The 13,545-nt window shown below is 39.8% G+C and overlaps 1 protein-coding gene across 1 annotated transcript; it reads right to left on the bottom strand.

Moving 5' to 3' along the window:
* Positions 1–3,518: 3,518 nt before the first annotated feature.
* LOC135472663 (methylmalonyl-CoA epimerase, mitochondrial-like) lies at positions 3,519–7,369 on the bottom strand. Its single transcript, XM_064752268.1, has 4 exons — positions 7,188–7,369; positions 6,115–6,174; positions 4,614–4,700; positions 3,519–4,270 (listed from the first exon to the last, which is right to left on the bottom strand). Exons 1-4 carry the CDS (start codon positions 7,212–7,214, stop codon positions 4,118–4,120), a joined length of 327 nt encoding a protein of 108 aa, XP_064608338.1. The 5' UTR covers positions 7,215–7,369; the 3' UTR covers positions 3,519–4,117.
* Between the last annotated feature and the right edge of the window lie 6,176 nt (positions 7,370–13,545).

Here is a 13,545-nt window from a genome sequence, read left to right as displayed (position 1 = left end):
GTCTTCATCATAGGTGACCAGCTGTTTATATCCTAGGGCGACAAAGTTACTTGTACCTCTCTTGTTCCCAGCGCCCTTTCCTTTGCTTGGACTCGGACTCTCCCATCCGTCTACAGCCATATGGCTACTCCCGGTGTAGTGAAAGACCAAATCACAACTAAATCGTTTCAGAACCACGCTATGTAGACAGTGTGAACGAGGACAGAAGAGGTCACAAAAGTGCTCAACGTCCTGCTGACACCATGTGTTATAACGGAGCGCTACTAAATGAGGGGAGATAACCGATCCATCAATATACTGTGGTTATGTAAACGTAACCGTCAGCGTAAGCACGCTTGGGTAGAGTCAGATTTTGCCTCTGGTTATTTTGATGCCATGGTTACATCAACAAAAAAAAAACCAGTTAGGGACGCATCTAGTTTATATATACAGGGCAGAGCGATGTTATTTCCTGATAGCATAAAAAAAACACAATAATTAAAATATAAATGACTTCGAGCTACAGCCACTATACAGCTCACACGTGGCCTATGTATAGGTCCACGTAAGCTCTTGTTCCTCGTCTCGTGACTGGAACTGTCACGAGACTGTATAACCCTTCGCTGTTTCTGTCGCTATAAATTCATAGCGACAGATGCATCGACTTTCCCAATCAAACTTAAATGCATCAGACCATGTGTAAGCCGAAGTAATGAAAGCTTAAATGTTAATTGTTTATTTATTTATTTATTTACTTGGGCTTTCACGCCCTACGATGAATTATTTCACTTCTTGATCTGAAGGGATGTACCGGGCTTAACCTTGTGGACATGACCGCCCTCGAACAAACCTCATTTGTATTCCCAGACGAAACAGGTGATTCTGGATTCGAGAGTGCGACGCCCATGTAATTGGTTAGCGATCAGCCGGCCGCGGCGACTAATTGGTTCGAGCCAGTGGGAGGTCTTCCTCAACAGGAATGTTCATGTTGTGATAAACCACTGACAACTGTTCTTCTATATGATGAAGACCGCCATTCCCTCTGCCATACACATTACCGCGCATGCACCGCTCTTTAACGCTCGCTTTACATCACTGTCACGGCTAGCAAGTTTTTGCACAAATATCTTGAACAACGCCGAAGTCGCTGTGGTAACTGATGAGGTAGGGACTGATGTCAGAAAAAAGAAAAACTTAACCTTACTTTGTTTCTAATTACACTTCATACACGTTTACTCTCTGTATCTAAAGCATTACCGTATGATTCCAACAACATCTGAAGCATTTTCATTGAAGAATGCTGATTAAATAGTTCCGCGCGAGGACACTAGTTGTGAGGCAAAGCCTAAGTCTACGTGCGTCACACACCTTCAAACATCAAGCCACACGTAGCCTAGTGGTGAAAGTGATGTAAATCGAGCGTAGACAGCAGCACTTGTGCTGTAAGGTGTATGCCATTTAGTGTGCACCTGCATCTTTCGCCCATGCTGTGGGAGATGTTCATATGGCATTGTATAGCTGTATTTATTTATTTATTCTGTTGGAGTTTTACGCCCTACTAAAGAATATTTTTCAATTATACGGCGGTGGACAGCTTTAATCCAATAGTGGCAGGAAACTGGGCGGAGCATTTGGGAAACACACGACCATCCACAGGTTGCTGGAATATCACCGTAATATCGACTGTCAGCATCGTAATATTGTACCCATGCAGAACAGACGTTGTACGTTAGCATTGTTCCCTACATGTATACACGAGTGTGCTTTTATGCAATTTACCTCTGAAGAAAACACAATCCAGCTAAATCTGTTTTAAAGCAGGAAAGCTGGTAAGATCACTCAGACGAATAAACAAGCCTAGCTGGGCTGGATTTGAACAATGAACGTGTGGGTATTGAGTGCATTTGTAAACATTTCAGCCTACAAAATTATCACAGCTACATGTATCTGCATTATTTTCATCCAGTGTTCTGTAATATAGGACATGTAAAAGCAAAGCATTTCATCTATAATTAGCGGAAACAATGTTCCAGACACACCAACGGTTGCTACATGTACCTACCACATATACCAATCTTTTGCTTTTGCTAATTGTCCTACATAGGTAAAGGCTTAGGCATCGGTACTAAATACATGTATCATCTTCAAACAAATACCACAGTGAAAGTTCGATAGATAGCAATTTAGCCAAAACAAATGTAGGGCATAAGCAATGATTTCAGTGAAACGATTGGTATACTGGTAGAAAACATCTCGTCTCCAGATCTAATCTACGGGAGTTGAACCGAAAGACGCGGTCGTGCACAATATGTACAAGGGTATAATTAGTCGCTTAGAGTGACCTCCCTTGAGTTGCGTTCCTTGTACACAATGTAATTTTTGTTCCAGTGCCAACTGTTTAGTGTAGCGTAAACGTTATAGCATGTTAAAAATCCACTAAATTCGACATATATCAACAAAAATTTATTAGGACACATTGTGAAGACTTCGTGCAAATTAAGACATTTATCTGACATGAAAACAGAAAATGAGCACTGCCTATCCATTATACATGCAGTCACGGACAATATTTCAACACATCTAAAAGAATTCGTAAAACAAACACAGAGCTCGTCTACATGTAGGCAAATGAACCCAAAACTTTAACTTACCACATACCTTTCAGGCACCTCACATAGTATGCACCAAAAGATGGATTCTAACACATGGAGTCAAGTTGTGAAATTTGTATCTTAGGGTGATTAATATGCACAAAGGAATCAACGACGGAACATTCCTATCTCTATTATTCTGCTTTGCGTGTATGTCAAACCAGAACTTAATACAAGCAGTACTTTTTCGAAATACCATTCTTAACATTTACCTTAGCAATGATTTAAATACACATTTAAATGGCACTCCAGAAATGCAGATTCGATAAGCACTAGCATAACATGGCTGTCTTTCAACTGTTTTTAATCACATACACCAGCACGGTGACAAGCCTACCTAAGCCTTGTTTAAGCCTTTTAAGAGGCAATATAAACAAAGGACAACGGGGACCTGCTGAATACCCTTAGTTAGAGCATGCGCTTATACCCCAAAAGTGTCATATGATCGCCTCGATCAAACGTCACAAGCAATAAGCTGCGACAGATCTTCACCAATCCTGCAATGTATGGTGCAAGGTGAAAACTGTTAAAGATTCAAAGTCAGACATTGATCAGAAGATAGCCACCACCGCGTTACCGAGGGCTACTCTTGGTGGAAACCATTACCTTTAGAGGCCTCCTCTCTCTATGCTTGCTTTACATGACAGCCACCACCATCAACATGACCAATTTTATACCTTTAACGCCAAGGCCTCTGAGGTCATGGGGATGAAGCAGGAAGTGAAGTCAGGTAAACAGTAAAACACTATCATAATCTGTGTATCAATTATTACTTGATACATAAGTATTCTCTACCTCTATTTAAAAGTATGCACAGTATGGTTGCAACGGAAGAAGTTCCATTTTACCGACAGCTTCAGTAGCCTAATGGTAAGAATGAATGAATGAATGAATGAATGAATGATTATGGTTTAACGCCACATCGGTAATTCTACAGCCATATCCTGGTGAACTAACGGTTAGAGTCTCCGTGTCAAAGTCGGGAGACCTGGGACAGTTCATACAAAAGCTTTCAATATGGTATTTGTCCTTTGGTGCTCAGTACTGAGAGGTTAAAACAAGGAAACAGGACTGGTTGGCCAGGTGTCAGTATAATGTGAATGGGTGGGGTGTCATGTCTTGTGTGTTCGGCATGATACTTCAGTGGCGGCAGCAATCTGGCCGCATGGACTCATGAAGACATAGAACATGTACACACATGTAAGGACTCCTCATCGTCATATGACTGAAAAATTGATAAGTATGATGTCAAAAGCCAAGCATTCGTTCATTCATTCCATTTGTGGACTAACATGACTTTGATCATGTGGTCCCTCTACACAAACATCAAACAAGCAAAATAACCTCCATTATCATTTTTTTTAAACATTTACATTAAATCTTGAAGTATTCACAAACTGCTTGGTCTAAACAATCATATATCATCTTGTGAACTGAATTCAAAATGAAATCCACACCGGGAAATGATTTTAACACAAAATAGTGTTTTAAGCTTGTTCGAGTTCCACAAGAACACCATTACAGTCTTTTGGATGAAGAAATACCACCGGTTTTCCGTGAGCTCCGATTTTGGCCTCTTTGCTGAGCAACCGAATGTTTTTACCCTTTAAGTCTTCCATAGCTGTCTGGATGTTTTCAACCTGTTAAAGAATACAAAAAAAAAACTCATGAAGACAAATTTCATAATAATATTAACATGTAATTCTATTTTTTTTTTTTTTTGTGAAATGGAAGAACATCATGTAATCTAGCTTGAGCTGTCCTTGCAAAATATAAATTATGGTTTATAGTGCCAATTCAGCAATATTGCAGCCATATCACGTCATTAACAGAGATGGATACACGCTGATTGATAAGACATAAACACATATAAGGAAATGGTACAGCATCATTAACAGAGATGGATACACACTGATTGATAGGACATAAATACATATCAGGAAATGGTACAGAAGTTAGCTACCCAGAATCATCCCCACAAACCTCTAAACAGATATGATGCATTCCTCCACTTTTATTCTTCTCCAGGAAATTAGCAATAGGGCTGTCCTCTCCTAAGGGGTGGAGCAGCTATAACCAACAATAAACAACAACACCCATCACCACACACTGAATGTTCGTAATTACTCTGTTCTGCTCTGTATACCGAATAATCAACTATACAAAGTAATATCCCGTAGTATGGCAATATGTAAATTGTAAGTAAATAACAGTAAAGGTGATCATGCAAAACATCAAGGTTAGCACTAAAATAGAAAAACAAATTTGTAAGACTGGTCTACTGGAAGAATGGTATATTTTATGTTTTATCAAAGGAACAGGCCGTATACACATCCAGGACCTATTTTAAAGGCCATATACACATCCAGGACCTATTTTACAGCCCATATACACATCCAGGACCTATTCTACAGCCCATATACTCATCCAGGACCTATTTTACAGGTCATATACACATCCAGGACCTATTTTACAGGACATATGCACATCCAGGACCTATTTTACAAGACATATACACATCCAGGACCTATTTTACAGGTCATATACACATCCAGGACCTATTTTACAGGTCATATACACATCCAGGACCTATTTTACAGGCCATATACACATCCAGGACTTATGTTACTGGACCTGCATCCAGTCTACCTGATATAAAGGAACCTCTAAAGTAAATCCAGGGTACACTGTAGCCTTAGATAAAACATTTACTCTGTCATATCTGTTGAAGATGATGGGTTATTACTGCAACGTCAGTGATAAATATACCATTATTCCAGTACACCAGTCTTATAACTTTCAAAAACTCTCAAAAATTCAAAACCTGTAAATTTCAAACAAAATTACCACTTTGTTCAAAGCCTGTGCTAATACTGAAAGTGTCTACAGTACAACACCTGTCATTTTCATATCCCATGTTTTAATAACACGTAAGTCCAAAATCTACGTAATTAATACAAAAGATAGCTTATGTAAAAAAAAAAACAAAAAAGAATAATGGCATACGCACAGTCGCCCACCTATCTTGTCAGTTTCACAACCAAATGTAGTTGTTCAAACCTGCATACACAGCAGATGGATATATCCTTCATTCTTGAAGTCCAGCCATGCTTTCTGACCAGGGCAAACAGGGCAAAAACTGACAATATTTTGGTAACGCACATCCAAACTGATACAGTTTGTAAGAAACCAACAAGCAAATAAGTTACACAAATTTGTGTAGGAAATGATCTCAGTCACCTAACTTCTGCAAATATGCAGCTTTTAATCGTACAAGAAAAAGAAAGTAAAAATTTTCACCAAAGGTTCCCAAATTATTATTATCTTTTTTTTTATTTGTTGAGAAAATTGGTTAATGTTTACACACAGCTTTTTGTGTACAGGTTCTGTAGCTGTTAATAATGACGAAGATGCTATGGCTTGGCTTACAAAATAAATTGCTGATAATGCCCTGGGTGACAAAGTGCACATGTACTTTACTCACCTCTATTTTTGTATCCCCCAACTTAACAAACACTGTGTACACACCATGTTCAGGCTGAGGCTGTCAGAAATCCAAACAGAATTTGTTATTAATATTGTAAGTCATCAGCTATGTACTTCCAACTGCATGCAAACTTAGAAATGTCTGATTTTAATATTTATTTATTTTTTTTTATTTATTTGATTGGTGTTTACGCCATACTCAAGAATATTTCACTTATATGACGGCGGCCAGCATTATGGTGGGAGGAACCCGAGCAGAGCCCGCAGGTTGCTGGCAGACCTTCCCACGTACGGCTGGAGAGGAAGCCAGCATGAGCTGGACTTGAACTCACAGCGACTGCACTGCTGAGAAACTCCTGGGTCATTACACTGCACTAATGCATTAACCAACTGAGCCACGAAGGCCCCGGATTTTAATACAACATACATATATATGTATTACAACAATTTTATACTTTAGTGACAATCTGAGTTCAGTGTGATTTAATAGCAGTATCTACATACTTCATTCTTGTTTAATATCATACTCAATATGCATTGTGATCGTTTCAAGGACAATTCAGGGTGTAACCGTAAACATTTACTATTTACAGTAAATATAATTAATACAAAAAATATAAATAAAGTAAAATGTAAAAGCATTACAGACAGATTTGATAAGGTAGACAGTGATATATCTGCTATTACACAAAAATACCATAAAGGTGTAAACTTTAAGTTTAAATGATTTATGTATTTGACCAGTGACTACCTGGAACTTTACTCAACAATTCCTCAGTAATATGGTGTGAGCAAACGTAAGTGCCACAAGCCCTTTGTCCAGTACCTGACAAACCTATTTATCAAAGCCAAATCACCAAAGAGCCTCACTCACGCCAGCTTGTAACTTTACAAATCACTATATGAGACCTAATATGGGATACTGTGAAAGCTCAGCTTGACAATTTGAATATGATACAAAAGTTGACTGACATCTCAAAAGCTGAACTGTTCTCCTTAAATTTTGCACATAATTCAAGTTACATGTGGCCAATAGATTTTGACAGGGCATGTGTTCTCTTCACAACCTACATGTTTTTCACTGACATTCGCCCCCATTACATCTCGGTACAGTGTCACAGCTTTGTCCAAGTCTGGAACAGCTATAGCCACATGGTTTATTTTCCCCACCTTCCATGCAGCCTATGAATAAAAAAAAAACAAAGCGAAGTTATTTGAATTACAGTTGAACACATTACTGCTGTCACTGTTCCCACCCACATCCGTGCCAGATATATCATTAGGATTGAACATTACTGTACCTATAATTGATGTAGCCAGCAGGAATTGGCTCTGCAGATTCCAGTAGGCAGGCATGTAGTGTTATCACCATGACAACTATGCAGTATAGGACTACTGTATATATCTTTACCATGTGCTGTCATAATCTACACAATCAACTTAGTCTGACGAGCCTATCAATGTCCTAGAATTCTAATATTCTTCTAGATTATTTCTTTATATTTTTGATTGGTGTTTTACGCCGTACTCAAGCCTATTTCACTTATACTACGGCAGTCATTATTATGGTGAGAGGAAACTGGGCAAAGCCCAGGGGAAACCCATGACCATCTACAGGTCTCTGGCTTGGAGGAAGCCATAAGTTGGACTTGAACTCTCAGCAGCTCCTGGGCCATTGTGCCATGCTGGCATGCTAACTCCCTTGGCTATAGAGGCCTCTCTTGTAGATTAAAGTGGTGGAATACTGAAATAAAATATATGTACAAAGAAACCTACATCATGTGGCATGTGCATCACATCTGTGTCTCATGCAGTGTCTCTGACTGTATACATACCTGGTTTTCTGCAACGTGGATATACCTTCTTGGAATACTCTATAATCAGAAGAAATTATACATACATAAAATATTATGATTACCCATTTACAAGATGGATTGCAAACACTTCTGGAAAGAAATTCTGTCTCCGGAATGGTTGTGTTGAAAAACTGTCCATTAGGTATCTCTGGCCATATACACGGCATTCCAAAATAATACGGGATACCGGAAGACCTATGTGCCGGTATCACATATATAGGCTACACCTGGTATCAATGCAAGGAAAGTATAGGCAGTCTAGCCTGTCAGTTTCATTGAAGTATTCGCTTTAAAAGCTATTTTATAAATAGAAACGTATCTGTGGAAACTTAACCTTATCTCAAAATCTCTCAAAAAATGTAACAACGCAACATTGTACACTGGTGACGACAACTGGGCACAGTATGATCATTACAGCCTGGAAAAGTCAAGGACATCGGTATAGGAAGTCTTCCCTTTTGTATTATTTGCTTAATTGCACACAGCAAGTTTGCACACAAACAGTAAGACTCATTGTCACAAAAAATATTCCATTTGTCCCCTCTGTCTTACCGCTTTAATCACCGTGTTACATATTTTCCCGAAGCCTCTGACAGCTGCCATCCTTGCCCGCAAGGTCGGTGAGAGTGCTCTCCCCCTTGACCATTCAGGCTTGTGAAAAGACAAGGGGTGGGGGAGGGTGGGGGGAAACCTACGGCTGCTTTCTGCAGACCTTCCCACTTAATTACGATTGGAGAGGAAGCCGACATTAGGTTGACTTTGACTTGCATGGGTGAGACCTCAACTCATGTTGGCTTCCTCTCCGGCCGTATGTGGGAAGGTCTTCCAGCAACCTGCGGAAGGTCGTGGGTTTCCCTCTCACCATAATGCTGGCGGCCGTCGCATAAGTGAAATATTCTTGAGTACGGCGTGAAACACCAATCAAATAAGTAAATAAATAAATATATATATTTCAAAGGCCTGCAGCAACCTGTGGATGGCCATGGGTTACCCCTGGACTCTGTCCGATTTATTTAAATAAATAAATAAACACATAAATAAATAAACACATTTCAAAAATTAATCTGTTAATTTTAACAGAATGTCTGTTGCCTGAGTGATGCTACATGTAAAAATATACTCTCGTTATTTAACGTAATACTTAGCCATGTTCAACATAAAATCCTGTATAGTAGTCTGACACAATATTTATGCTGATTTAGCAGAATCTGTGCTCTATATTTAACAGAATAATCTGCCGCAGTGAAAGAATAATCTGCTACTATAGTGGAATACATTCTAGCATCCCTCAAGCAACAAACTTTCTGTTAAATTTAGAAGAACATTTGCCAAAGTTATTATTCTTATAATTATTATTATTATTATTTTTTTTTTTTTTTTTTGGAAAGTACCCCATCTATTTGATGTTTATAGTTACTGCTTTTAATTGAGGAACCTCACTCGCTCGCTAAGCTGGGGTTGTTTTATATGAGTTATACAGAACTCACCGAGAGGACATGTTCAGATTATAACGGAAGTCGAGTAATCATGCCCGTCCAGTCAAGCCTGTTAACCCGTGACCAGTGCCACCCACTAAGTACGCCTCTTTGTTTGTGAATAACGTAAAAGTATACGGCCGTTAATCCCTTTAATCTCCACACAATCTGTTTATGACTCCCTTACTTCACGAATGGCAGGTCATAATCTATATGGTTAATCCTTTCATTTCACAACGTTTCTTTGTGTCAAAAAGAAAAGCGGAAATAATACAGTCTGACAGTTTAGTGTCTGATGAATAGATTTGGGCGGACGACCACAAAAGAGGATTATATAGATTCTGTCATTGTATTTTGCGTGGGTCTGAGCCACCCATGCAGATCTGCTGACCAGCCAAGCATGTACATTACCAGTTGTGACCTGGGTAACCTCCAGCCTGGAACCTCCTATGAAGAAACTGGAAAGAATAAGGTCGGCACGAGTTCGGACACAACGCATTAGTAAACGAAGACGCCATGTCGACTGATACGAATCAAGGCAGTTGCTGACCGGGCTGTCAAATAAGTCGACACTCTTGCAACATAAGATGATTGAAATCAGTTACTTGGTAGATGAAGTCAGAGTACAACCATATGCATGTCCAAGTTGGTCAATTTATGGAAGCGAAAGTTAAGCACGACGTTTTGAGGCTAGAGCCACTTTCAGCTGGCTGTCATTACTGATATTTACTACCCGTATTTTGTTACGTTCCGCTACACTGTGAGCCAACCCCATTGTTCCGCTAGAAACAGTTATCATACTTTGGAAACGTCTTACCAGTAGTTTCTCCTGCCTGAAGATTTAAAATGGACGATGGAGTAGAACACTGGCAAGACAAATGTGCGCGCTACATTTCAGGTTTAAGACATAAAAATTCGGCTAATTCAGATTCAAAGCTGACGGATGACCATCTAGCAAGAATGGGTCACGACATTAACTCTGCTCCGCGTATGGACACAACCAGAAGCAGGCGAAGTCAAAGTTTGGCTGCCCGTGTGAGCTTACATGGCTTTCCATTCGCTGTTTTGAGCGTGAACTCTTGTGGTAAATTCCTATGGACAGTTGTGTCGCTAGCTAGTTGCGGAACATTCGCCATCATTGTCTATATATTCATCTCACAATATGTGCTGCAGAAACACACGGCAGTGTTCTCATATAAGAGAAATCATCAGCATTTTCCTGCCGTGACCGTGTGCAATTCTAATATCCTACGTAAATCCCTCCTGTCTGGAACAGTATATGCGAACCTTACCGACCTGGATAGCAAACCACCAGACCTTAGTCTTGATCTCACGCCACCTGAGTCTCAAACAGCCAGTTCTCTGACCTACTCAAACCCTAATCTGTACAATTTTACACAACAAATGGGTGTTGATGATATCAGCAAGCTCGCATCAACGTTGTCTGAGAAATTTCAGAGAGTGGATACAGATTGGGTAGGATTATACAGAATATCTGCAAACAGCGGGTTCACAGACCTAAGGGAGGCTGTCCGACCGACAGAGTCACACATGAGAAACCTTGGTCACCACCCTCTGGATACACTAGCCTGGGGATATTTCGATGACGACTCGGTGAAGGAAAGGTATGTTGCCTATATGAGGAAGTTAGCCCTTGCAAAAGGACAAGAATGCTTAGTATAACTTGTATGTCCGTTAGTGATTTCAGGTGCTGATTCAACCCTGGCATAAGGAAACAGGAAATGCTAAAGATTTTGAATCAACACAGGAAATTAAGAACACCATAAATGTCTTTGATGGAAACTTACATGTAACCCAGTACCCAACGACTCGGGTACGAAATGACAAAACGATTTTGGTACGCCAAACATATACAGAAGTGGTAGAACCTTTGAGACTAACGTTGAAATAGGCCTAGTACAAGCTTTCACTGGTAAGGTAAGTCAGCTTCATCAGGTGTACGCCAGCGATAGAGCCTTTGAGACTAACGTTGAAATAGGCCTAGCACAAGATTTCACTGGTAACATGTCAGCTTCATCAGGTGTATGTCAGCGATAGAACCTTTGAGGCTAACATTGAAATAGGCCTAGTACAAGCTTTCACTGGTAACATGTCAGCTTCATCAGGTGTACGTCAGCGATAGAACCCTTGAGACTAACGTTGAAACAGGCCTAGTAAAAGCTTTCACTGGTAACATATGTCAGCTTCATAAGGTGTGCGCCAGCGATACAACCTTTGAGACTAACGTTAAAATAGCCCTACCACAAGCTTTCACTGGTAACATATGTCAGCTTCATCAGGTGTACGCCAGCGATAGAACTTTTGAGACTAACGTTGAAAAAGACATAGCACAAGCTTTCACTGGTAACATATGTCAGTTTCATTAGGTGTACGCCAGCGATAGAACTTTTGAGACTAACGTTGAAATAGGCCTAGTACAAGCTTTCACTGGTAACATGTCAGCTTCATCAGGTGTACGTCAGCGATAGAACCCTTGAGACTAACGTTGAAACAGGCCTAGTAAAAGCTTTCACTGGTAACATATGTCAGCTTTATCAGGTGTACGCCAGCGATACAACCTTTGAGACTAACGTTGAAATAGGCCTAGCACAAGCTTTCACTGGTAACGTATGTCAGCTTCATAAGGTGTACGCCAGCAATAGAACCTTTGAGACTAACGTTGAAATAGGCCTAGCACAAGATTTCACTGGTAACGTATGTCAGCTTCATAAGGTGTACGCAAGCGATAGAACATTTGAGACTAACGTTGAAATCGATATAGCACAAGCTTTTACTGATAAAATATGTCAGCTTTATCAGGTGTACGCCAGCGATAGAATCTTTGGGACTAACGTTGAAAAAGACATAGCACAAGCTTTCACTGGTAACGTACGTCAGCTTCGTCAGGTGTACACCAGTGAACGCTTATGCTATATCTAGTCCAACGTTAGTCTCCAAGGTGTTACGGTCAGTGTTTCATTTTGTTGTAAGATAGACTAAAACAGCTGCTCTCAAATTTGAAATTTATCGTTCTTTACTATTTTATTTAATCCCACCATTTAAGAAAATACCAGTTATAGAAGTTTGTCCATTTTTAAATTTAAACTGACATGTATGTAAACGCTTATTAAAGTCATTACATGTATGTGGTGGACCCCGGATTTTATGAAAATAGTGACATTTCCAAGTCACATTTACTTACTTGCTCCACTTAACAAATTCCTTTATGAACAGCTATATTTGACTGTTCGCATGACGTCTCACGTTTTCCCACGGAGGCGCTGGTCTGGTGACCTTTTCCCACGGATACCTTTTTTTGACAAGATTTACATTTGTACATGTAGGTTTAGTTCAGTACCAGTACCAGAATCGAGTCACAACTAAGATTTTAACATCGGAAAACTTTACGGGGCCTCGCTTGGCGCTGCAGGAAGCAATAGGGCATGTACTGGTTGGGTCAATGCCAATGTCTGAGGTCCTCGACATAGCGTTTTAATGAGGCATCACTATAAATCTATCTACATTGGGTCGGGTCTGCTACAAAAAGACACTATTGTGACATGGCCGAAATAATGTAAAAACCTATCTCAAACTGCAGTCAAACTTGAGACCTTGTGACTGTAAGTCATGTATAGTGATTTGACATAGTATCGTTTGAAGTTTTAAGCACGTTGGATTGTTTTCTTGAGGCATACGTGTTTTCCTTCACCAATCATTTCATCCTTGTAAGGCGTTATACATTTTTGATTGGCTACGACCTTCCATTACATCAGTGTCGTAGGCCTACAAGTGACTTATTGGTCAAGGGGGTTACAAGCATAAATGCTATGAACTTTTTTGGACAGTTAATAATCATTCAGCAAATTTATGTGCCATTACTTTGTACATTTTGCCTTTTAGAGATGTGAAAGAAGCAATTCACCACAAATACGGCCGGTGTGTTTCAGTTACGAGCGAAGAAAATACAGCCGGTAAATCAAAAGGTAAAGACGCGAGGTCATACATCATAAACCTGATGACTAAAGGTGTCATGATGATGACATCATGAGTGATGTAAATACTTGTGTTGGAATTATGAAGTCATCTATTAGGGCCGTT

Source organism: Liolophura sinensis, chromosome 8 (assembly GCF_032854445.1).
Source record: "Liolophura sinensis isolate JHLJ2023 chromosome 8, CUHK_Ljap_v2, whole genome shotgun sequence".
Taxonomy (NCBI): domain Eukaryota; kingdom Metazoa; phylum Mollusca; class Polyplacophora; order Chitonida; family Chitonidae; genus Liolophura; species Liolophura sinensis.
The sequence above is the reverse complement of the archived record's forward strand: the minus strand, read 5'-3'. Positions and strand labels throughout refer to the sequence as shown.

What these genes read in the sequence shown, in the direction of transcription:
- LOC135472663 (XM_064752268.1), bottom strand. Translation starts at nt 7,214, where the DNA reads ATGGGGGCGAATGTCAGTGAAAAACAT. An exon ending in CGAATGTCAGTGAAAAACAT is followed by an intron (nt 6,175 to 7,187) that starts GTAGGTTGTGAA and finishes GATTTCTGACAG; the next exon opens with CCTCAGCCTGAACATGGTGT. An exon ending in TGCATCATATCTGTTTAGAG is followed by an intron (nt 4,271 to 4,613) that starts GTTTGTGGGGAT and finishes ATTCTTTAACAG; the next exon opens with GTTGAAAACATCCAGACAGC.